At 43.6% G+C, this 26,217-nt stretch overlaps 1 protein-coding gene across 2 annotated transcripts; it reads left to right on the top strand.

The window, feature by feature from the left end:
* The first annotated feature begins 8,467 nt into the window (after positions 1-8,467).
* LOC109890962 (protein snail homolog Sna-like) lies at positions 8,468-25,826 on the top strand. Of its 2 annotated transcripts, none has more exons than XM_031824941.1 (3): positions 8,468-8,842; positions 23,112-23,624; positions 24,397-25,826. In XM_031824941.1, the coding sequence occupies exons 1-3, from the start codon at positions 8,797-8,799 to the stop codon at positions 24,582-24,584; spliced, it is 747 nt and encodes a 248-aa protein (XP_031680801.1). In that variant the 5' UTR covers positions 8,468-8,796; the 3' UTR covers positions 24,585-25,826. The 2 variants fall into 2 exon arrangements, with proteins under 2 accessions (XP_031680801.1, XP_020338738.1); XM_020483149.2 differs by lacking the exon at positions 8,468-8,842 and adding an exon at positions 22,168-22,527.
* The last annotated feature ends 391 nt before the right edge of the window (positions 25,827-26,217 follow it).

Genomic DNA, 26,217 nt, shown 5'->3' on the forward strand with positions numbered 1-26,217 from the left:
ATTTTCCTAAGTCCCTCTTCGTGGCACCTGACCACACTACTGAACAGTAGTCCAGGTGTGACAAAACTAGGGCCTGTAGGACCTGCCTTGATGATAGTGTTGTTAAAAAGGCAGAGCAGTGCTTTATTATGGACATACAGTACTTCTCCACATCTTAGCTCCATGGTCAATATGTTTTGACCATGACAGTAACCTCAACATTATTCTTTACAAGATTTAGTTGATGTTTAGGGTTTAGTGAATGATTTGTCCCAAATACAATGATTTCAGTTTTTGAACTATTGCCACCCATTCTGAAACTAACTGCAGATCTTTGTTAAGTGTTGCAGTCATTTCACTCGCTGTAGTAGCTGACGTGTAGTGTTGAGTCATCTGCATACATAGACACACCGGCTTAACTGAAAGCCAGTTACATGTTGTTAGTAAAGATTGAAAAAAGTAAGGGGCCTAAACAGCTGCCCTAGGAAATTCCTGATTCTACCTGGATTATGTTGTAGTAGCTTCCATTAATGAACACCCTCTGTGTTCTGCTAGACAGGTAAGTCATTATCCACAATATAGCAGGGGGTGTAAAGCCATAACACATACGTTTTTCCAGCAGCAGACTATGATCGATAATGTCAAAAGCAGCACTGAAGTAAAAGAAAAAACTGCCCCCACAATCTTTTCATCATCAATTCCTCTCAGCCAATCATCAGTCATTGGTGTAAGTGCTGTGCTTGTTGAATGTCCTTCCCTATAAGCGTGCTGAAAGTCTGTTGTCAATTTGTTTACTGTAAAATAGCATTGTATCTGGTCAAACATCATTTTTTACTACTGGTTGGGAACAGGCTAATTGGTTGGCTATTTGAGCCAGTAAAGGGGGCTTTACTATTATTGGGAAGCAGAATGACTTTTGCTTCTCTCCAGGCCTGAGGGCACACACTTTATAGTAGGCTTAAATTGAAGAGAGCGCAAAATCGTCCACTATTATCTTCAGTAATTTTCCATCCAGGTTGTCAGACCCTGGTGGCTTGTTAATTACTCTAGCTCCTGCCTTGGGCCAATAAGTATCATTTTTTAAATGCGGGATGTCTATGGCAAGATGCATCATATGTTCTTGTCCAGTGATTTTTGTTGTTGTTGTTGTTGTTGTTGAGTAACCACATTTCCATCGACAGTTTTTATGCGAGTAAAGTCATAGCATATAAAAAAAACATAATGACAGCTGCGATGAAAACAGGACGTTTCACAACAATTTTATAAATGCCAACAGATTATTTGTTTGTTCGACGTGGTGGGATCCGGTCAAATGAATTAGTTGAAGTCGGAAGTTTACATACACCTTAGCAAAATACATTTAAACTCAGTTTTTCACAATTCCTGACATTTAATCCCAGTAAAAATTCCCTGTATTAGGTCAGTTAGGATCACCACTTTATTTTAAGAATGTGAAATGACAGAATAATTATTTATTTCAGCTTTTATTTCTTCACATTCCCAGTGGGTCAGAAGTTTACATACACTCAATTAGAATTTGGTAGCATTGACTTTAAATTTTTAACTTGGGTCAAATGATTTGTGTAGCCTTCCACAAGCTTCTCACAATACGTTGGGTGAATTCTGGCCCATTCCTCCAGACAGAGCTGGTGTAACTGAGTCAGGTTTATAGGCCTCTTTGCTCGCACACGCTTTTTCAGTTCTGCCCACAAATTTTCTATAGGATTGAGGTCAGGGCTTTGTGATGGCCACTCCAATACCTTGACTTTGTGGTCCTTAGGCCATTTTGCCACAACTTTGGAAGTATGCTTGGGGTCATTGTCCATTTGGAAGACCCATTTGCAACCAAGCTTTAACTTCTGACTGATGTCTTGAGATGTTGCTTCAATATATCTACATACTTTTCCTACCTCATGATGCCATCTATTTTGTGAAGTGTACCAGTCCCTCCTGCAGCAAAGCACCCCCACAACATGATGGTGCCACCCCCGTGCTTTATGGTTGGGATGGTGTTCTTCGGCTTGCAAGCCTCCCCCTTTTTCCTCCAAACATAACAATGGTCATTATGGCCAAACAGTTCTATTTTTGTTTCATCAGACCAGAGGACATTTCTCCAAAAAGTATGATTTTTGTCCCCATGTGTAGTTGCAAACTGTAGTCTGGCTTTTTTATGGCGGTTTTGGAGCAGTGGCTTCTTCCTTCCTGGACGGCCTTTCCGGCACCCCCCCTTGGGTTACACCTGCATTGCTTGCCGTTTGGGGTTTTAGGCTGGGTTTCTGTACAGCACTTTGAGATATCAGCTGATGTACGAAGGGCTATATAAATACATTTGATTTGATTTGAATACATACACAACAATTGTTCACAGATATTCATGACATTGCATTTCACAAGGACTTAAATTGCCTGGCTAATTTACTTAGAACATAGTGAGGAAGTGAATGCACCCTTGTTAAAGTTTTACCTCTGGACCTTGGAGATGAGCTCGGAGACTGATGGGGTATACGCGGGATATCCTAGCCCACTGGCCATAGCCAGCGCCGCTTTCAGTGACTGAATGTGAATGGTCCAGACAGTCCATCTATAGATGCTCTACAGATGGTCATACCGTCAACAAACTATCTGTTGATAAGCAAGGTTACGATTGGGGTTAGAATAAGGGTTAGGGTTAAGGTTGGGGTAAGGGTTAAGTTTAGGGTTAGGATAAAGGTTAGGGTTAGTAGATAGTTAGTTGAAATGTTACTAATAGTTTGTAGAGCATCTATAGATGGACTATCCAAATAAAGTGTTACCCACATTTTTTTAGGGGAACCTTTTCTGTACGCTGTAAACTACATACTGTACATGGGTCTCACTTCAGAGCTTGAGATGCAGTACCTCAGCAGTCAATGGTTGGTGCTATATATTGTGCTATTCCCAACGAGTTGGAAGTCCTCAAATGTCGAGGGCTGAGATCAGAGCAGCACCAACAGATAATAGTGTGTGATTGTGGCCAGCAATTTGGGGCGTTTCTGCATGTGGGAATTCCTACATCTGCAGGAATGCTCCCACCCCACCCCTCTTTTTACCAAAGCTGTGAGAAAGTGATGTAATAAATAAACAGACTCCCTCGCTGTAACGTTAACAGAACTGCGGGAAAGCAGCGTTCGGCAGTCGGGGGCAAAGGACACTGTCTACTGTTGTCCTAGGTAGCTAGCTACCGGTGTCGCTCCCACCTGTGTACCGGAGTCCTAGCTAGCTAGTACACTGTCCTTTGGCCCCGCCTACCGAGCACCTGCCCTCGCCTTTAACGTTAACAGAACTGCAGGATAGCAGTGCTCGGTAGGCATGAGTGAAGGACACTGTCTACTGATGTTCTAGCTAGCTAGCGGTGTCAAATCAAATCAAATCAAATTTATTTATATAGCCCTTCGTACATCAGCTGATATCTCAAAGTGCTGTACAGAAACCCAGCCTAAAACCCCAAACAGCAAGCAATGCAGGTGTAGAAGCACGGTGGCTAGGAAAAACTCCCTAGAAAGGCCAATACCTAGGAAGAAACCTAGAGAGGAACCAGGCTATGTGGGGTGGCCAGTCCTCTTCTGGCTGTGCCGGGTGGAGATTATAACAGAACATGGCCAAGATGTTCAAATGTTCATAAATGACCAGCATGGTCGAATAATAATAAGGCAGAACAGTTGAAACTGGAGCAGCAGCACAGTCAGGTGGAAGTTGAAACTGGAGCAGCAGCATGGCCAGGTGGACTGGGGACAGCAAGGAGTCATCATGTCAGGTAGTCCTGGGGCATGGTCCTAGGGCTCAGGTCCTCCGAGAGAGAGAAAGAAAGAGAGAAGGAGAGAATTAGAGAACGCACACTTAGATTCACACAGGACACCGAATAGGACAGGAGAAGTACTCCAGATATAACAAACTGACCCCAGCCCCCCGACACAAACTACTGCAGCATAAATACTGGAGGCTGAGACAGGAGGGGTCAGGAGACACTGTGGCCCCATCCGAGGACACCCCCGGACAGGGCCAAACAGGAAGGATATAACCCCACCCACTTTGCCAAAGCACAGCCCCCACACCACTAGAGGGATATCTTCAACCACCAACTTACCATCCTGAGACAAGGCTGAGTATAGCCCACAAAGATCTCCGCCACGGCACAACCCAAGGGGGGGGCGCCAACCCAGACAGGATGACCACAACAGTGAATCAACCCACTCAGGTGACGCACCCCCTCCAGGGACGGCATGAGAGAGCCCCAGCAAGCCAGTGACTCAGCCCCTGTAATAGGGTTAGAGGCAGAGAATCCCAGTGGAAAGAGGGGAACCGGCCAGGCAGAGACAGCAAGGGCGGTTCGTTGCTCCAGAGCCTTTCCGTTCACCTTCCCACTCCTGGGCCAGACTACACTCAATCATATGACCCACTGAAGAGATGAGTCTTCAGTAAAGACTTAAAGGTTGAGACCGAGTTTGCGTCTCTGACATGGGTAGGCAGACCGTTCCATAAAAATGGAGCTCTATAGGAGAAAGCCCTGCCTCCAGCTGTTTGCTTAGAAATTCTAGGGACAATTAGGAGGCCTGCGTCTTGTGACCGCAGCGTACGTGTAGGTATGTACGGCAGGACCAAATCAGAGAGATAGGTAGGAGCAAGCCCATGTAATGCTTTGTAGGTTAGCAGTAAAACCTTGAAATCAGCCCTTGCTTTGACAGGAAGCCAGTGTAGAGAGGCTAGCACTGGAGTAATATGATCACATTTTTTGGTTCTAGTCAGGATTCTAGCAGCCGTATTTAGCACTAACTGAAGTTTATTTAGTGCTTTATCCGGGTAGCCGGAAAATAGAGCATTGCAGTAGTCTAACCTAGAAGTGACAAAAGCATGGATAAATTTTTCTGCATCATTTTTGGACAGAAAGTTTCTGATTTTTGCAATGTTACGTAGATGGAAAAAAGCTGTCCTTGAAATGGTCTTGATATGTTCTTCAAAAGAGAGATCAGGGTCCAGAGTAATGCCGAGGTCCTTCACAGGACCTCACAAGCATCTCTGTTTTGTCCGAGTTTAATAGTAGAAAGTTTGCAGCCATCCACTTCCTTATGTCTGAAACACATGCTTCTAGCGAGGGCAATTTTGGGGCTTCACCATGTTTCATTGAAATGTACAGCTGTGTGTCATCCGCATAGCAGTGAAAGTTTACATTATGTTTTCGAATAACATCCCCAAGAGGTAAAATATATAGTGAAAACAATAGTGGTCCTAAAACGGAACCTTGAGGAACACCGAAATTTACAGTTGATTTGTCAGAGGACAAACCATTCACAGAGACAAACTGATATCTTTCCGACAGATAAGATCTAAACCAGGCCAGAACATGTCCGTGTAGACCAATTTGGGTTTCCAATCTCTCCAAAAGAATGTGGTGATCGATGGTATCAAAAGCAGCACTAAGGTCTAGGAGCACGAGGACAGATGCAGAGCCTCGGTCCGATGCCATTAAAATGTCATTTACCACCTTCACAAGTGCCGTCTCAGTGCTATGATGGGGTCTAAAACCAGACTGAAGCATTTCGTATACATTGTTTGTCTTCAGGAAGGCAGTGAGTTGCTGCGCAACAGCCTTCTCTAAAATTTTTGAGAGGAATGGAAGATTCGATATAGGCCGATAGTTTTATATATTTTCTGGGTCAAGGTTTGGCTTTTTCAAGAGAGGCTTTATTACTGCCACTTTTAGTGAGTTTGGTACACATCCGGTGGATAGAGAGCCGTTTATTATGTTCAACATAGGAGGGCCAAGCACAGGAAGCAGCTCTTTCAGTAGTTTAGTTGGAATAGGGTCCAGTATGCAGCTTGAAGGTTTAGAGGCCATGATTATTTTCATCATTGTGTCAAGAGATATAGTACTAAAACACTTGAGCGTCTCTCTTGATCCTAGGTCCTGGCAGAGTTGTGCAGACTCAGGACAACTGAGGTTTGGAGGAATACGCAGGTTTAAAGAGGAGTCCGTAATTTGCTTTCTAATAATCATAATCTTTTCCTCAAAGAAGTTCATGAATTTATCACTGCTAAAGTGAAAGTCATCCTCTCTTGGGGAATGCTGCTTTTTAGTTAGCTTTGCGACAGTATTAAAAAGGAATTTCGGATTGTTCTTATTTTCCTCAATTAAGTTAGAAAAATAGGATGATCGAGCAGCAGTAAGGGCTCTACGGTACTGCACGGTACCGTCCTTCCAAGCTAGTCGGAAGACTTCCAGTTTGGTGTGGCGCCATTTCCGTTCCAATTTTCTGGAAGCTTGCTTCAGAGCTCAGGTATTTTCTGTGTACCAGGGAGCTAGTTTCTTATGAGACATTTTTTTAGTTTTTAGGGGTGCAACTGCATCTAGGGTATTTCGCAAGGTTAAATTGAGATCCTCAGTTAGGTGGTTAACTGATTTTTGTCCTCTGGCGTCCTTGGGTAGGCAGAGGGAGTCTGGAAGGGCATCAAGGAATCTTTGTGTTGTCTGTGAATTTATAGCACGACTTTTGATGTTCCTTGGTTGGGGTCTAAGCAGATTATTTGTTGCAATTGCAAACGTAATAAAATGGTGGTCCGATAGTCCAGGATTATGAGGAAAAACATTAAGATCCACCACATTTATTCCATGGGACAAAACTAGGTCCAGCGTATGACTGTGACAGTGAGTGGGTCCAGAGACATGTTGGACAAAACCCACTGAGTCGATGATGGCTCCGAAAGCCTTTTGGAGTGGGTCTGTGGACTTTTCCATGTGAATATTAAAGACACCAAAGATTAGAATATTATCTGCTATGACTACAAGGTCCGATAGGAATTCAGGGAACTCAGTGAGAAACGCTGTATATGGCCCAGGAGGCCTGTAAACAGTAGCTATAAAAAGTGATTGAGTAGGCTGCATAGATTTCATGACTAGAAGCTCAAAAGACAAAAATGTCTTTTTTTTTTTTGTAAATTGAAATTTGCTATCGTAAATGTTAGCAACACCTCCACCTTTGCGGGATGCACGGGGGATATGGTCACTAGTGTAGCCAGGATGTGAGGCCTCATTTAAAACAGTAAATTCATCAGGCTTAAGCCATGTTTCAGTCAGGCCAATCACATCAAGATTATGATCAGTGATTAGTTCATTGACTATAATTGCCTTTGAAGTAAGGGATCTAACATTAAGTAGCCCTATTTTGAGATGTGAGGTATCATGATCTCTTTCAGTAATGACAGGAATGGAGGTGGTCTTTATCCTAGTGAGATTGCTAAGGCGAACACCGCCATGTTTAGTTTTGCCCAACCTAGGTCGAGGCACAGACACGGTCTCAATGGTGATAGCTGAGCTGACTACACTGACTGTGCTAATGGCAGACTCCACTATGCTGTCAGGCTGGCTAACAGCCTGCTGCCTGGCCTGCACCCTATTTCATTGTGGAGCTAGAGGAGTTAGAGCCCTGTCTATGTTGGTAGATAAGATGAGAGCACCCCTCCAGCTAGGATGGAGTCCGTCACTCCTCAGCAGGTCAGGCTTGGTCCTGTTTGTGGGTGAGTCCCAGAAAGAGGGCCAATTATCTACAAATTCTAACTTTTGGGAGGGGCAGAAAACAGTTTTCAACCAGCGATTGAGTTGTGAGACTCTGCTGTAGAGCTCATCACTCCCCCTAACTGGGAGGGGGCCAGAGACAATTACTCGATGCCGACACATCTTTCTAGCTGATATGCACGCAGAAGCTATGTTGCGCTTGGTGATTTCTGACTGTTTTATCCTAACATCGTTGGTGCCGACGTGGATAACAATATCTCTATACTCGCCAGTTTTAGCTTTAGCCAGCACCATCTTCAGATTAGCCTTAACGTCGGTAGCCCTGCCCCCGGGTAAACAGTGTATGATCGCTGGATGATTCGCTTTAAGTCTAATACTGCGGGTAATGGAGTCGCCAATGACTAGAGTTTTCAATTTGTCAGAGCTAATGGTGGGAAGCTTCGGCGTCTCAGACCCCGTAACGGGAGGAGTAGAGACCAGAGAAGAATCGGCCTCTGACTCCGACCCGCTGCTTAATGGGGAAAACCGGTTGAAAGTTTCTGTCGGCTGAATGAGCGACACCGGTTGAGCGTTCCTACAGCATTTCCTTCCAGAAACCGTGAGAAAGTTGTCCGGCTGCGGGGACTGTGCCAGGGGATTTACACTACTATCTGTACTTACTGGTGCCACAGACGCTGTTTCATCCTTTCCTACACTGAAATTACCCTTGCCTAACGATTGCGTCTGAAGCTGGGCTTGCAGCACAGCTATCCTCGCCGTAAGGCGAGTACAGCGGCTGCAATTAGAAGGCAACATGTTAATGTTACTACTTAGCTTCGGCTGTTGGAGGTCCTGACGAATCGTGTCCAGATAAAGCGCCCGGAGTGAAAAAGTTGAGGAAAAAATAAATAAATATATGAACGGTAATTAAAAAGTGAAAACCGTAAAGTTGTCAGGTAGCAAAACAGGTTGGCAACAAAACGCACAGCAACTCGAAAACAAGCCTGTGTCGCCCATGCCTCCCTCCTGTGTAACATTACTGGCGTACTAGCTAGCTAGTACACAGTATCCTTCGCCCTCCGAACACCTGCCCTCGCCGTAACGTTAACAGAACCGCTGGAAAGCAGTGCTCAGCAGGCAGGGTCAAAGGACACTGTCTACCGGTGTCCTAGCTTGCTAGCTGCTGCCCATGCCTCCCGCCTGTGTAACGTTACCGGAGTGCTAGTTAGCTAGCTGGATTCCAGCTAGGGGTGTTAGACCCTGGCCTTATTGTGAAGGTAACAGAGTGAAGGTGGGATAAAAAGCAACTGTACATGTGGCAATTTGTGGTTGACACAAGCAAGATTTTCTTCACATCAGGTAAGTGGCATTGAGTTGCTTCCAAACCAACTACCTGTGTTTTTGTTATGCTCTTTCGGCAAGTTTCCATTTTAGGCTTTGGTCAATGTGTCATCCATGGTCAACTGAGGTAAGCCATCAAAGCTCTTGTGATTGACCACTGCTAGGTTTAAGGCTCAGGACTCACATCAGAGGTTGGTGGGACGAGCTCATTGTAATGGAAGGAATGGAATGAAATCAAACATATGGTTTCCATGTGTTTGTGTGTGATATTGTTCAATTTATTCCATTACAACGAGCCTCTCCTCCTATAGCTCCTCCCACCAGCCTCCTATGACTCAGATACATCTTGTCTATATTCAGACAGGGATCATTTAGATGCACAAAAACAGTTCCACTATGTTACTAATCTAGTGGAACAGAAAGTATAACCCTTTAATGAGCTCTCCATTACTAGCATCACTCTTACCTGCACTTCTAAACGGCGTTCCATACACTTCCTTGAATTTACAACACCTCAATAATGACAAACGGGCTAATAATTACTCAGCCAATCAGATTGGTCATTCATTATCCAAAATGATCAGCCTTCTTTTTTTTTTTACTATACCCAGCTGTTTTTATAACCGTCTTTCACACAACATTTAAAAAATTGGATAACATTACTATTTGGTCACCAAATAGCCCAGAGCTTGCATTTCTACCTCAGCTTTGGCATTATAATCGAATAAAGGAACAATGGTGCAATCATGTAGGTAGGTCATCATTGTTTTTATTGCTATATGAAATGTTTTAACCCCCACACGACAATCTGACAAAATACATCCTGTACATGTAATGATACAATACCTTTTCATTTCCCTCAACATATGTTAGATATTTTTTTGCATAGGCTTTGCACAGAAATGTGCGTGTCACTAGCCAGGTTTCCAGCCAAACTTTTTATGCGAGTAAAATGTTTGTCGGTTAAAAAATGTCATGACAGGCCCGATGGAAACAGAACATTTTTATTTATTTTATTTATTTATTTTACCTTTATTTAACCAGGTAGGCAAGTTGAGAACAAGTTCTCATTTACAATTGCGACCTGGCCAAGATAAAGCAAAGCAGTTCGACAGATAAAACGACACAGAGTTACACATGGAGTAAAAACAAACATACAGTCAATAATGCAGTATAAACAAGTCTATATACAATGTGAGCAAATGAGGTGAGAAGGGAGGTAAAGGCAAAAAGGGCCATGATGGCAAAGTAAATACAATATAGCAAGTAAAATACTGGAATGGTAGTTTTGCAATGGAAGAATGTGCAAAGTAGAAATAAAAAATAATGGGGTGCAAAGGAGCAAAATAAATAAATAAATAAAAATTAAATACAGTTGGGAAAGAGGTAGTTGTTTGGGCTAAATTATAGGTGGGCTATGTACAGGTGCAGTAATCTGTGAGCTGCTCTGACAGTTGGTGCTTAAAGCTAGTGAGGGAGATAAGTGTTTCCAGTTTCAGAGATTTTTGTAGTTCGTTCCAGTCATTGGCAGCAGAGAACTGGAAGGAGAGGCGGCCAAAGAAAGAATTGGTTTTGGGGGTGACTAGAGAGATATACCTGCTGGAGCGTGTGCTACAGGTGGGAGATGCTATGGTGACCAGCGAGCTGAGATAAGGGGGGACTTTACCTAGCAGGGTCTTGTAGATGACATGGAGCCAGTGGGTTTGGCGACGAGTATGAAGCGAGGGCCAGCCAACGAGAGCGTACAGGTCGCAATGGTGGGTAGTATATGGGGCTTTGGTGATAAAACGGATTGCACTGTGATAGACTGCATCCAATTTGTTGAGTAGGGTATTGGAGGCTATTTTGTAAATGACATCGCCAAAGTCGAGGATTGGTAGGATGGTCAGTTTTACAAGGGTATGTTTGGCAGCATGAGTGAAGGATGCTTTGTTGCGAAATAGGAAGCCAATTCTAGATTTAACTTTGGATTGGAGATGTTTGATATGGGTCTGGAAGGAGAGTTTACGGTCTAACCAGACACCTAAGTATTTGTAGTTGTCCACGTATTCTAAGTCAGAGCCGTCCAGAGTAGTGATGTTGGACAGGCGGGTAGGTGCAGGTAGCGATCGGTTGAAGAGCATGCATTTAGTTTTACTTGTATTTAAGAGCAATTGGAGGCCACGGAAGGAGAGTTGTATGGCATTGAAGCTTGCCTGGAGGGTTGTTAACACAGTGTCCAAAGAAGGGCCGGAAGTATACAGAATGGTGTCGTCTGCGTAGAGGTGGATCAGGGACTCACCAGCAGCAAGAGCGACCTCATTGATGTATACAGAGAAGAGAGTCGGTCCAATAATTGAACCCTGTGGCACCCCCATAGAGACTGCCAGAGGTCCGGACAGCAGACCCTCCGATTTGACACACTGAACTCTATCAGAGAAGTAGTTGGTGAACCAGGCGAGGCAATCATTTGAGAAACCAAGGCTGTCGAGTCTGCCGATGAGGATATGGTGATTGAAAGAGTCGAAAGCCTTGGCCAGATCAATGAATACGGCTGCACAGTAATGTTTCTTATTGATGGCGGTTAAGATATCGTTTAGGACCTTGAGCGTGGCTGAGGTGCACCCATGACCAGCTCTGAAACCGGATTGCATAGCAGAGAAGGTATGGTGAGATTCGAAATGGTCGGTAATCTGTTTGTTGACTTGGCTTTCGAAGACCTTAGAAAGGCATGGTAGGATAGATATAGGTCTGTAGCAGTTTGGGTCAAGAGTGTCCCACCCTTTGAAGAGGGGGATGACCGCAGCTGCTTTCCAATCTTTGGGAATCTCAGACGACACGAAAGAGAGGTTGAACAGGCTAGTAATAGGGGTGGCAACAATTTCGGCAGATAATTTTAGAAAGAAAGGGTCCAGATTGTCTAGCCCGGCTGATTTGTAGGGGTCCAGATTTTGCAGCTCTTTCAGAACATCAGCTGAATGGATTTGGGAGAAGGAGAAATGGGGAAGGCTTGGGCGAGTTGCTGTTGGGGGTGCAGTGCTGTTGTCCGGGGTAGGAGTAGCCAGGTGGAAAGCATGGCCAGCCGTAGAAAAATGCTTATTGAAATTCTCAATTATGGTGGATTTATCAGTGGTGACAGTGTTTCCTATCTTCAGTGCAGTGGGCAGCTGGGAGGAGGTGTTCTTATTCTCCATGGACTTTACAGTGTCCCAGAACTTTTTTGAGTTAGTGTTGCAGGAAGCAAATTTCTGCTTGAAAAAGCTAGCCTTGGCTTTTCTAACTGCCTGTGTATAATGATTTCTAGCTTCCCTGAACAGCTGCATATCACGGGGGCTGTTCGATGCTAGTGCAGAACGCCATAGGATGTTTTTGTGTTGGTTAAGGACAGTCAGGTCTGGGGAGAACCAAGGGCTATATCTGTTCCTGGTTCTAAATTTCTTAAATGGGGCATGTTTATTTAAGATGGTTAGGAAGGCATTTAAAAAAAATATCCAGGCATCCTCTACTGACGGGATGAGATCAATATCCTTCCAGGATACCCCGGCCAGGTCGATTAGAAAGGCCTGCTCGCAGAAGTGTTTCAGGGAGCGTTTTACAGTGATGAGTGGAGGTCGTTTGACCGCTGACTCATTACGGATGCAGGCAATGAGGCAGTGATCGCTGAGATCTTGGTTGAAGACAGCAGAGGTGTATTTAGAGGGGAAGTTGGTTAGGATGATATCTATGAGGGTGCCCGTGTTTAAGGTTTTGGGGAGGTACCTGGTAGGTTCATTGATTATTTGTGTGAGATTGAGGGCATCAAGTTTAGATTGTAGGATGGCTGGGGTGTTAAGCATGTTCCAGTTTAGGTCGCCTAGCAGCACGAACTCTGAAGATAGATGGGGGGCAATCAGTTCACATATGGTGTCCAGAGCACAGCTGGGGGCAGAGGGTGGTCTATAGCAGGCCGCAACGGTGAGAGACTTGTTTTTAGAGAGGTGGATTTTTAAAAGTAGAAGTTCAAATTGTTTGGGTACAGACCTGGATAGTAGGACAGAACTCTGCAGGCTATCTTTGCAGTAGATTGCAACACCGCCCCCTTTGGCAGTTCTATCTTGTCTGAAAATGTTGTAGTTTGGAATTAAAATGTCTGAATTTTTGGTGGTCTTCCTAAGCCAGGATTCAGACACAGCTAGAACATCCGGGTTGGCAGAGTGTGCTAAAGCAGTGAATAGAACAAACTTAGGGAGGAGGCTTCTAATGTTAACATGCATGAAACCAAGGCTATTACGGTTACAGAAGTCGTCAAAAGAGAGCGCCTGGGGAATAGGAGTGGAGCTAGGCACTGCAGGGCCTGGATTCACCTCTACATCGCCAGAGGAACATAGGAGGAGTAGAATAAGGGTACGGCTAAAAGCTATGAGAATTGGTCGTCTAGAACGTCTGGAACATAGAGTAAAAGGAGGTTTCTGGGGGCGATAAAATAGCATCAAGGTATAATGTACAGACAAATGTATGGTAGGATGTGAATACAGTGGAGGTAAACCTAGGTATTGAGTGATGAAGAGAGAGATATTGTCTCTAGAAACATCGTTGAAACCAGGAGATGTCATTGCATGTGTGGGTGGTGGAACTAATAGGTTGGATAAGGTATAGTGAGCAGGACTAGAGGCTCTACAGTGAAATAAGCCAATAAACACTAACCAGAACAGAAATGGACAAGACATATTGACATTAAGGAGAGGCATGCTTAGTCGAGTGATCAAAAGGGTCCGGTGAGTGGAGAGGTTGGTTGGTGATTTAGACAGCTAGCCAGGGCATCGGTAGCAAGCTAGCATAGGATGGAGGTCTGTTGTTAGCCACCTCCTGCGCTCCGTCAGTAGATTAGTGGGGTTCCGTGTGGTAGAGGGGATCAATCCAAATCACACAACAACAAAAATAAAAACAATAGATATAGTTATAGAGGCCCAAGAAGAAAACATAATAATAATAATAAAAAAAAAATAATAAAAATAAAAATGTCCGATTGTCTATTCAGATAGCAGCCGGTAAGACAGCTAACGGTTAGCAGGCCGCAGATGGGCGTTCAGGTAACGTCGCGACGGAGGAGCCAGCCGAATAACTCCTTCGGGTAGATAACGTCGGCAGTCCAGTTGTGAAGGCCCGGTGGGGCTCCGCGAAGGCAGCAAACCGGGTCCGGATAGGCGACTGCAGCCCAGGTGCGATTGATGGAACTCAGGAGTGATTGACGGAGCTTGCTAGCTCCGGAACAATTGATGTTTGCTCCGGAATCGACGAAGGCCGATAGTCACACGGATAGCAGCTAGCTAGCTGTGAGATCCGGGCATGAATGTCCAGAGAGCAGTCGAAATCCAGGGACATGGAGAGAAAAATTGGTCCGGTATGCTCCGCTCCGAGCCGCGCTGCGCCGTACAGAACTGGCGATAGACTTTCGAGCCAAAGGATAGCCGATGACCACAAACCGTGGTTAGCTGAACACCAACGACTTGCCAGTAAAGGAGCATAAACATTGTTCGGTAAACTTTCCAAATGTTGACTAAACAAAATACGCCAGACAAGATGGCATCTTTTTGTGTCGGTAAAATTAAGTATGCAAGAAATGTCAGTGGAAATGCTTTTATGCTTAAATATTGATAAAAGCCTAACCGTCATATCACTACGACAGTTTATTAGGCTACAGATGAAATAAATTGTGATGAACTTCACAGGCTGGTGAAAGTGCAAGGTGATGAGCTTTATGCTCCTTTCCGATAAATATCGAGGATCTTATTCTGGTGACATGATGATCGATGCTTGTCTAACGTTTTAAAAAATAAAAAGAATCTCGATCGGTTGTCCTCATGCGCTCTAGCCAAAAGCCCGCAATCTGAGTTCTGCGCATATATCGTAATATCTTTTGTGAGAAAACCATCAGTAGAGTTAAATGCGATGGAAACCATTTAATTTGTATTTTTTTATTTGGTACATGGAAATTGAACCGCAAAAGGTATCTTTATGTGCACTATGTCATCACGCACAGACTTATCTGCAACAAGTCAATTTGATGGAAACATCTCTGGTGAGAAAATGTGGAAAATGCGGTTTTTAGAATATTCGCATTTACATTTGTTGCCATTTGGATGGAAACCTAGCTACTGACAGTGGTTTTCTCTGGCCACACACTATCAAGCCTACAAACGTATTTCTTGTCATACAGTATATAGTGCAGGTTCAAAAGTCATTTTAGCTGCCAGTGAACAGGTTACAATTCTGACTAACAAGCCTAGTGTTTTGTATCAAATGGGGTAGATTAGGATTCATTTGGGGGAATAGCTTAATCTACACTAGTTATGACTGTATTTCGCTGTGCTGAAGCATGCTGTCAATAAATTTATGGTGCATTTGTGAGTGTGTCTAAGCATATATATGTGTGTGTGTGTGGTGCGAGCAGATTGAAGGTTCCTGTTGTTCTTGTGTTAACTGCTGTTGGGTGTTCAGTGGCTGAAGTTGCGGTGTCCTGGCTGTTGGAGGTAGGTTGTGCGGGAAGAGTGGCGCTGAGCTCTCAGGCAGACACTGTTCTGCCGCTGGATGCAGCTCCGTGTGAGGTGGCGGCGGTCCACCCGGGTCTGAGCCCTCTGGACACGGGCAACCTGCGTCACCTTAGCCAGCTGTCCAGCCATGGACACTGATTCACGAATGATTCGGCTGGGGCTGGTGGCGCTTCTTTGGACTGGGAGCTCTGGTTCTGACATGCTGCAGAGAAAGACACAATTGTAAGCCTACAAATGCACACCCACAATTGTTCACAAACAAGCGGACAATCAAAATGTGGAATCAGTGTTAGAACATTGATATTGTAAAATGCTTTTGACAACTTCCCGTGTCAAACCCACAACAGACTGTTTCTCTCACCTGACGTCAGTTTCTGAGATGGGTTCACTCTCCCCAGTGACAGTTAGGTTGGAGGGACATCTGTAGATAGACGTATTGGCACACTCCACCACCGGCTCATCCACTGAGCTCACTTCATTGATAGCTTCTGTAAAGGAACAAGAGAGCTAGGGTTACCCATATTATGTCCAGCAGAGCAAACCGATCCCTACTATGTATAGTCCAAACACTACTTCTTGTGAGAAACAGACCTTGATGGTTGACCAGAAACCACCCTTCCTCAAGCATTTCCGCAGGCTTGGATGTCCTCTGGTCTGTAGGGATGTCCTCATCTCGTCCAAAAAACAGACTGGTGAGCTTTCGGAACATGACTGGGTTCTGTTCAAAGTGTTACCTTAGATTCTGAGTCTCAGAATTGGTTGTGATTTGGTGTTGTGAGGTCGTTAGCTGTGTTCTCTCTCGCTTGTCCTTTCCAGTATTTGGCAGGAGGCTCAGACGTAGCAGCAGAGACTTTGGTTGTGGAAATACTTCTCACAAAGACCTGGTTGATCAAGAGATTAGAAAAAAATCAAGTGTGGTTCCTATAACTCAAACCTGCTATAACAAAATTCTCTTCTTATAATTTTGCATCCTCTTTTGAAAACAACCCCCCCAGTGATGAATTAGGAGTGATGTCTAGACCCCACACATCCATACTGGCCCATGGTAATTAATGCAACCTCAGGTCAACTGACCATGGCGGTCATTGATTGGCCAATGAGCCCTTTATGAATATACAGGGCCTAAATAATCAGCACCCCCTGCAGAGCTCCATTGTCAGAGTCCATCTGCTATTAAACTTATTGGGGAGGGGCCAGTCTATACTCTGCAACAGTATAGTAGCATCCCCATAGAATCCTCCAAATATAGTGGAGATGCTTTCAGCTTTAATAAAATTATAGGCCACATTTTTCAGGTGTTCTTTTTCTGATATTGCTGTTTGTTGGCAAACGGCTATAATTGTTGGTCTCCGAAAGTCACACTTATGCCATTTTTTTCATGCACGCAGGGAATCCCCCTCCACCCCAAGCAGAGAAAGCATGGTTTCTTATGGTAAACCTTGATCAATGTGACTGGGGCTTATCATGCACAAGGTCCCACATTCAGCTTATGAGAACAGTTTTGGGATAGATAATAAGCGAGCAGATCTAGTGGCACGAGGCCCATGGCTGCAGAGTCCAGTGTGGTATTAGGCTCGAGGTTAGGTCGTTGGTTCTAATTCCAGAGCCAACAGGGTGAAAAATCTGTCAATGTTCCCTTGAGCAAGGCATTCCACTGCAAAAAGCACAAGAAAGAAGAATGACACCCACCATCTGTGATTAGTCTGAAATTGTCTGGATTCAAAATAAATTGTCATAAACCATTGACCCCCCCCCCCCCAAAAAAAAAAAAATACGGTATCAGTTCACTGTTTGACAAGTAGTATGAATCTGCGGCTTGGAGTATTTTTTGGGTGATGAGATCAACGTCAATATTCAGACCACTAGACATGTGAGATTAAGAACACAATTGATTTTCATCATGAGCAAAAGCTATTGGCTTTCTACCCAAAGTTGCAAAGTAAATAGTGTAATCCATTTGATAAACACAAGAGACCAGCAGAATTGATAAAGGTATGTGGCAGAAACAGGAACAGCGGCATCTACTGGCCAAAACCTGGTACTTTCACACTCATTTATGGGGGGAACGCCAGTGGCTTTTGACCATTTCTTTGGATTCCTCACTTCTTAATCATTTAAGATATTTGGTACAAATCGGATGTTGAGTACTATACTTATTGAATATTATATGAATCCTATACATTGAAATTGCCAATTTGGGTTTAAGAAATTAAGCTAATTGATTGGAGTTCAAATTGTCTTTCAACAAAATAATGTTGCTTGAATGCGTATCTTATGTTTCTAACTACAAAAACTATTTCAGAACTATCCGAGATGGTGAGTGTCATGGCTTGCTGAAATGAAATGGAACGACCCATGTGATGTTCAGGCGTTCTACCTATGAACTTGATGATGGCATCGACTCAATTGAGCAAAGATGTGGTCTATGGGAGTGGCTTCCAAAAACAAAACGACATCCCCGAAAGCGTCGCTTGTGTAAGCAACTGGCGTCACTATTCAAAACCTAAACAGCTTGAGCAGAGAACAAGGTTGGGGTACCACTGCAAGACTAAACGAGACAATTTCACGATGACTACAAAATAAAACCTGAACGTTAGCTTTATATCAACAGAGAAATAACGTTGAAATGAATAACTGGATATGAAAGCGTACTGGTGTGGTGAAGGTGACAAACTCAGTCTGATATGAAATGGAGGCGTCTGTAATGACAGCCAGCAGTAGGTCAGCTATAGAAAAGACGGGATTTTTTTTTTTAAAGATGCATCTTGTGAATGAATGTTAGGGCTGGGCTCAATAAGCTATTTTTACGGACAATACAAAAATACAAAACAGTTTGCAGCAGACCTGTAAACAACTTACGCAAGCTGTATTGATAAGGGACCGATTTGGATACATGCCGAATCAAATACGACAGGTTAAAGCTAAATAGAAATAGACTAGAGGCAAATAAAACGTAGTTTACCTTTATTCGGAGAATATTTCTGTTTGGGTAGGACATTAATTTTATGTTAACCCCAAAATGTCCTTTGAATGAGGTTTTATAACCGATTCCTTGATCAATGCATTTTCCTACGAGGCATCGGTTTAGAACTGCAACCCTGCACTATTTTTTTTCTCCAAAAGATCTGCATCGGTTCTTGATTCCCTGGCTGGTCTTTGCAACGGTTTCTTTAGAAATGTATCGCAGTAACCGTAGCACCACCTCTTCCCCCGCCCATCTTAATTATTCGATGAGTTTAACGGCGGTTAGCATCCAATAAATGTTGCATTACCGCCATCTACTAGACTGGAGTATAACTCCCTTATACTTTGCTTGAAAAAAATTATAAATAAACAAATACCCTACCATTTAACACTACAAGTTACACCACCCCACTCCACTATTTAGTCCTACCTCAGGCCAACAACCTGAAAGGATGGGACACCACCCCTTAACACACCCTGCAACTCTTTTGACATCAAGTCTCACACACCCAAATACCTCTCTGCAGCTGCCATCACAATCTCAATTTTCTGCGACTTTCGATCCATCCCTGCAATACAGTTGATAGCCATTGCCAGAAATGCTAAAAATCTAATTTTACGGAAACATACAGTACCAGTCAAAAGTTTGGACACACCTATTCATTCAAGGGTTTCTCTTTATTAAAAATATATATTTTCTACATTTTAGAATAATAGTGAAGACATCAAAACTATGAAATAACACATGGAATCATGTAGTAACCAAAAAAGTGTTAAACAAATATATTTTATATTTGAGAATATTCAAAGTAGCCACCGTTCTCCTTGATGACAGCTTGCCTCTATACCCCACACACTCCTCTATACTCCATTTGCCTCTATACTCCACACACACACACACTGGCAGCAGAAGAGGCAATTGCCTCAGGTCTTACATCATCAAGGGGCCTCGTGAGTTGGACATAATAATAATGAAAAATATCCGCTTGAGGCCCCCCTCCCCCCAAGCTCCGCTTAAGGCATAATAAATAAATAGTAATAATAAAATCCCCACCAAAATCCTTCTGTTAGGGAAATTGTATCTTTTGAAATCGGCATTCCACATCCGCGGTGGAAGGGGTTGACACTACTGACCACCAGTGGTGGGAAAAGTACCCAATTGTCAAACTTGAGTAAAAGTAAAGACACCTTAATAGAAGATTACTCAAGTAAAAGTGAGTCACCCAGTAAAATACTACTTGAGTAAATGTCTAAAAGTATTTGGTTTTAAATATACTTAGGTATCAAAAGTACAAATAATTTCAAAGACAGCACCATTTTCTTGTATGTTTTATTTACTTACAGAAAGCCAGGGGCACATTCCAACACTCAGACATAATTTACAAATGAAGCATGTGTGTTTAGTGAGTCCATTGGACCCTTTTCCTGTCTTGCTAAGCATTCCAAATGTAACGAGTACTTTTTGGTGTCAGGGAAAAAGTATGGAGTAAAAAGTAAATTATTTTCTTTAGGAATGTAGTGAGGTAAAAAAAAATGTGTAAAGTACAGAACCCCCAAAACTACTTAAATAGTACTTTAAAGTATTTTTACTTAAGTATCTTAAACCACAGCCACAAAGTCATAATTATGGCAAAACCCTGCCTATTTCTACAATTTCAATTCTTAAAATCTGATTTTAAACCTAACCCTAACCTTAACCTCACTGCTAACCTTATGCCTAACCCTAACCTCAAACTAAGATCATCTGTACACAACACAACATTTTGTCCCTGATCTGAGCCACAAGAAATGGCTGTATGGGTTCTGGCTTTGTTTAATTTTACACTTTTGAAATGTATAGCGACAGAATTCAGAACATGGGCCATTCTTACAGTATTCTCCCTGTACACCAAGTCAGAACCATAGGATAAATAAAAGGGGCATATAAGCAGACAATGAAAGCTCTTCTAATATTTGACAATTAGATTTCTCTAAAACAGGCTATAGGCTACATGTGCACCACCAAGTCAGAACAGTATGCTAAGCTATGAGAGGGAAAGGCACCAAATTGTTAGGGTGAGGCACATGGGCTACTAACATCTTACTACACAACAAACACTTAGTATTACTTTTTTAGCTACAGTATACATATCTCCCTGGCATATTACATTTATGCAGCAGCATACAAGACATTTTTGGATGTCGCGGCAGTCCTTCTTGTGGACACATTTTGTCATTAAACTTTCATCGAAGTCTGGCATTCTCTGGATTTATGGTGCTTTCAAGACAACTGCGAACTCTGAAAAAAACAAGATTGAAATATGATGTCAAGGATCTTCAGGTAGGAGCTCTAGCTCTTGGTAGCTAAGATATTGAAAGTATGATGTTGTCAGGATCAGTTCAATCAAAGCTACGTTAGATAACGTGATTTGACATCCTTTTATCTGTGGCCAATGTCCTTGAGCTTTCTTGGATGGGTACTTCTAATGTAAGTCTATGGCAGCACCCAAGGGGCTTACATTTTCGAGCTCTCCCTGTAGATTTTGCAGTGACGTATTGTCCCCATGAGTGACAGAGCACTGAGCCAATCATGGTGCAACTAGAGAACATTACCAACCCTTAGGCTCTGTAATTTACACTGGCTGCCCCAACAGAAAGCACTGAGCTAGGCTGAAACACTTGTTTTTTGAAACACCTGCAAGCTCAATGCAGATGTAGGACATCACATCAAATCAAATCAATTTATAAAGACCTTCTTACATCAGCTAATATCTCAAAGTGCTGAACAGAAACCCAGCCTAAAACCCCAAACAGCAAGCAATGCAGGTGTAGAAGCACGGTGGCTAGGAAAAACTCCCTAGAAAGGACAGAACCTAGAGAGGAACCAGGCTATGAGGTGTGGCCAGTCCACTTTTGGCTGTGCTGGGTGGAGATTATAACAGAACATGGCCGAGATGTTCAAATGTTCATAGATGACCAGCAGGGTCAAATAATAATAATCACAGTGGTTGTCAAGGGTGCAACATGTCAGCACCTCGGGAGTAAATGTCAGTTGGCTTTTCATAGCCGACCATTCAGAGTATCTCTCCCGCTCCTGCTGTCTCTAGAGAGTTGAAAACAGCAGGTCTGGGACAGGTAGGACATCTTGTGTGAACTTGTAGAACTGAAACCTGCTGATATTGAACTTGATTCAGATACCATTTCCACCCAAAAGGTGGCGTCATGAAACTACCAGCAGCAAATGAGGCACTGGTACCTGTAAATCGGGTGTATTTTCTTGACGTAATGCATTCTTGCCAAGTGTTAGTATTCACACAATACTAAAACAATTTTCGTATCTGAATAAGGGGTCTGTTATCCAAATGTTGCATGTTGAAAATGCTGAACAAAACCATTAAAAAGGCCAGTCGCACCCTATGTGACCTGGCCTATAGCGCCTATGTAGGCTAGCATTGATAGAATCGGCACACACCAAACCATCATTATTTTGTTTTAGACATACTGACGTCTTAAAGAACAAGCATTATTGTCTTGAAGTCGAATAAGACAATAATGCTTGTCTGTGTAGTGATATGACAAGGTTGCGCAAGTCTCCATAGATGGTTCAATTTAAAAAAATGTAATTTTATTTAACCTGGCAAGTCAGTTAAGAACGATCACGACCGGGTGTGACACAGCACGGGAGCGAACCAGGGTCTGTAGTGGCCCCTTCTAGCACTGAGATGCAGTGCCTTACACCACTGCGCCATTCGGGAGCAAATAGGGCAACGTGTTCATGCACGAGTGTTTAATTTGTATAATTGGAATAGCCAATACTATTGCGTGATGTGTGTTATCTGCAGGTCAATGCGATCAAGGCCGGGTGAACGCTTTGGGGGACATGTTTTTGTTTAGGAATGGGTAAGCGAGTGGTCTCATCCTGCGCTCATGCGGAGGTGGGGTGTGCCCTCAGGGCGTCATAGTATTTCAGCAGAGGACAGAGCAGCATTTTGGAGACAGTCCGTTATTTAGACAGTCACACAGTGGTCCACAGTTGAGCAGGTTGAGACAAACGGGTAGACTATAAGTTTCAACGATATATTATTCTTTATATACCGCTATTCTCATGTGGGTCTAGGTCGTAGACGTCTGTCTATTTCCAGTATTTTTCCGAACATATTTCGCAAAGTGGAAAAATGCCTCGGTCTTTCTTGGTCAAAAAGTATTTCGCCAATAAAAAACCCAACTATAGTGAACTGGAGTGTCAAAATGGTGAGTAGCTTTACTTTATTAATTGTAGGAAGTAGAATGCATTACATAAATACATAAAACATTACAGAATAGGTAACCATCTGTTTTCTCTATTATTCTTCCTTACAATAAACCTCTGGGGATATGTTTGACTTGATCCACTTTTACTTGTGTTGCCCAAACATAAACTGTCTCCACGTTGGCAAACTGTACAAATCATATTCGATTTTTTTCAAGTAGGCTCGTTGTAAAAAAAAAAAAAAAAAAAAGGTAGTTCCCCCTAAACTGCACAGAGCTGCAATACATTTTTTTCTACCCCATGTGAATACGTGGGAGGAAATGGCCCATGAAATCTCAGCTTGGTTGAATCTCTAATGTTTCTGGTGTAAAATGCTCTGGAATTTTATAAAGATATCACAGAAACCTGACAGGCAGTTGTTGCTTTACAAGTTGAAAATATATGGCCTATCCAAACTTCATGTTTTCTATTCATTATGTTGTGTTCCAGTTACATTAATTATATGTCCATGATGAAAACGTCTCAGTATCTGTCAGCTGTGCTGTAAATGTATCTCTATAACCTAACCCTCTTCTTCATCCCTCAGCCACCTCACTGGAGAGGTACCCACTAGCTGAGCTTCCAGCAGGGGACAATAACTTAGCTGCCACCTGTTACACAACAGGACTGGTATGGGACGTGAGCTTCCTTCCAGCCCTCTACGTCCCCACATCCCCCACTGATGCCTCTCCCACCCCCGGTCCCCTGGACCTCAGCTCCCCATCCAGCCTCAGCAGCAGTGCCAGTAGCAGTGGGGAGGAGGATGAGGGGCGCACCTCTGACCCACCCAGCCCCGAGCCCACAGACACCTACCACCCCCCCCAGCGCCCCAAACGCACAGGCATCAAGAGCCATGGGGCCCTGACCGAGGACGAGAGAGTGGCCCCAGTCACTGCAGCAAGGCCAGCCTTCTTCTGCAAGCACTGCCCTAAAGAGTACACCAGCCTGGGGGCGCTGAAGATGCATATCCGCTCGCACACACTACCCTGTGTCTGCCCCACCTGCGGGAAAGCCTTCTCCAGGCCCTGGCTGCTGCGCGGCCACATTCGCACACACACAGGTAAGAACTCCTACACTTTCCATTGGATATTACTTTGGTAGAAGGCAGGGGCAATTATTCAGTTAATTAGATCAACACCTGCAGTTTGACCAACAAGCCCAAAGGGCTTTGTATTGATCACTCATTGTGTTCTACCACACTGTAACAATGACTCCCTGAGAATGATCTTATCATTGGCTACTCTGTGAGACAACAGAATGCATGATAACATTGTGATGAAGGGGACAAAGAACATAAGGAATCTTTCAGCTTTCAAACGGCCCACTTACTACCAGCAGCAACTTGAAAGTAGTAATCTAATTTGGCACTGATTTAATCATGTTAATTCAAGTGTGGTCCTGATCCTGACACCAGATTCATATTACCCTTTAAATGAGCTGTATTCACTGAGGTGTTAATTAACCCCTCTGGTGAGCTCTGAGACAGCCAAATTGATGTAGTTGTGTGTATTGCTAATCAAAGCGAAGGGTCACAGAACCCGTCTCACACACAGGCTTACAATTTTTAAATGTGTTCCTTTATTTAACTAGGCAAGTCAGTTAAGAGCAAATTCTTGATTTACAATGACGGCCTACCGGGGAGCAGTGTGTTAACTGTCTTGTTCAGGGGGCAGAACGACAGCTTTTTACCTTGTCAGCTTGGTGATTCAATCCAGCAACCTTTCGGGTTACTGGCCCAACGCTCTAACCACTAGGCTACCTGCCACCCTGAAACATCACACAGTGTCATGCATCTCAATCCAATGCTCCTCCAACCATCTCCTCCTTCTCAGGTGAGCGGCCGTTCTCCTGCCAACACTGTAACCGTGCCTTCGCCGACCGCTCCAACCTGCGGGCGCACCTGCAGACCCACGCTGAGGTGAAGAAGTACCAGTGTGGCGTGTGTTCCCGTACCTTCAGCCGTATGTCCCTCCTCCAGAAACACAGCGCAGTCAGCTGCTCCACCTCTTCCACAGCATGAGCAGGAAGGGGCCATGGAGTTTTCCCCACAGAGACCTCAGGGCGGTAGGGGAGTCTACAGACTCATATCACCAGCAAGATCAGAGGAGCCTGAACCAATCTGCCAACAGAGACCATGAACTCACCGTTAACTGGTAGGAGAGGAAGTTGACCCTGACTCGTATCTCTTTGGATGGAACTTCCACAGCCATCTCAGTTTCAATCTCATTTAAAGAAGAAGAAGAACATTTTTCGAACTCCTCCCATTTCATGTCTGGTAGATGTTTTGGACTGTAAGTAACTCTGTACTCCTGCCATTCTCCCAGTCCCAACTTAGTTTTTTCCTCATATACAGTAGTGGATTCATGAGAGTTAGTTGTGCCATTGTTTTTGTCTATCCCGGCCTTTGTCCTGGCCAGACAAGTTCAGGATCATCGTGGCCTAGACACAGCTGCTGAGAGAGGTAGGGGTGCGTGTGTGAGATACATCTCTCAGCATCACACACACACACACAGCTGTCCCTGGTAGAGTGGTGTAGATAGACAAGGTGCTAACAGGTGCTCTGGCCCTGACCTTCACTGGGCTGATAACAGGTGACTTCCAACTCCCCCAGAAAGAGGAAGTATGTCATCATCACAAAGAGGATGGGGTCCGTTAGTCCCTTTGTGTGCATGTCTCTAGTGGGTGCATCTTAAGCTTTTACTTTGACTACATCAAGCCCAGATGTAATCTGATGTGTTTCAAAGACAGGATAAAGCCATTTGTTTCTGTTGTTATTCCTTATGGAAGCTCTCAGCTTTCAATGTCGTTTTAATTCCTGAATGATAATCTAATCCATGCACTCCAGGTTACCACAGTGTTAATTATTGCCATTGTTCTCTGCAATGATAGAGAGAACAGTCTTTCCCATGCCATTTTTGTAAGATATAAACTTGTTTTGTGAAATGTATTCTTTCGAAACCAAAGATGTGCCTTCTTGCCTCAGCTGGTAGTTTTACCATTATGCATCAAACAGTCAGAACTGTGGGGAAGGAAGGGACCAAATGCCTTGTCTAAAATGTTTACGTCATAGAGGCACGGTTTCACAGCCCTGGTTGTAAAGAGGTGAATTTGACATTTCTTAAACCTTTTATGGTTTGCAGTGCGGTGTCCAGATTGTATGTAGTCTTATTTTTGACTGTGTTTGTGTTTTTCACTTCTATTTCAATTATTTCATAGCTGATGGATTTGCATTCAATAAAATAATTTATGTTTCTAAAAAGTATTGTTTTACCTTCTTTCTTTTTGAAGGAGAGTCTAGCACTACTTAATACAACAACCGTATATGCATGTTTGGTTGGAGACTGTTAATTGGAATAGGGCTCTCTTTCAACAACTGGATATGTAGTCTGTTGGGAGTGAATGAGCAGTTTGAATTGCCCATTGTGACGTTTAGTGGGAGGCAGGTGTGCAGGTGAACACACTGAGTGATGGACAAGGACAACTGCGTACACCGGCTCAATGTCTCCATCTCTCCACCTGCCATCGCCTCCTGCAGCCACTGTGCAAACAGTGTGTGTGTGTGTGCGTGTGAAAGAGAGAGTAGATTTGTTGGCCAACATTCATCTGATTTAAACTTGTTCTAGGTCTGTATTTCCTTAGTTGAGGGAGTTGAA

This window comes from Oncorhynchus kisutch, linkage group LG5 (genome assembly GCF_002021735.2).
Source record: "Oncorhynchus kisutch isolate 150728-3 linkage group LG5, Okis_V2, whole genome shotgun sequence".
Classification (NCBI taxonomy): domain Eukaryota; kingdom Metazoa; phylum Chordata; class Actinopteri; order Salmoniformes; family Salmonidae; genus Oncorhynchus; species Oncorhynchus kisutch.

Coding starts and splice junctions, on each gene's coding strand:
- LOC109890962 (XM_020483149.2), top strand. CDS start 22,452: ATGCCTCGGTCTTTCTTGGTCAAAAAGTATTTCGCCAATAAAAAACCC. Junction 22,528..23,111: donor TGAACTGGAGTGTCAAAATG/GTGAGTAGCTTT, acceptor TTCATCCCTCAG/CCACCTCACTGGAGAGGTAC. Junction 23,625..24,396: donor CCACATTCGCACACACACAG/GTAAGAACTCCT, acceptor CCTCCTTCTCAG/GTGAGCGGCCGTTCTCCTGC.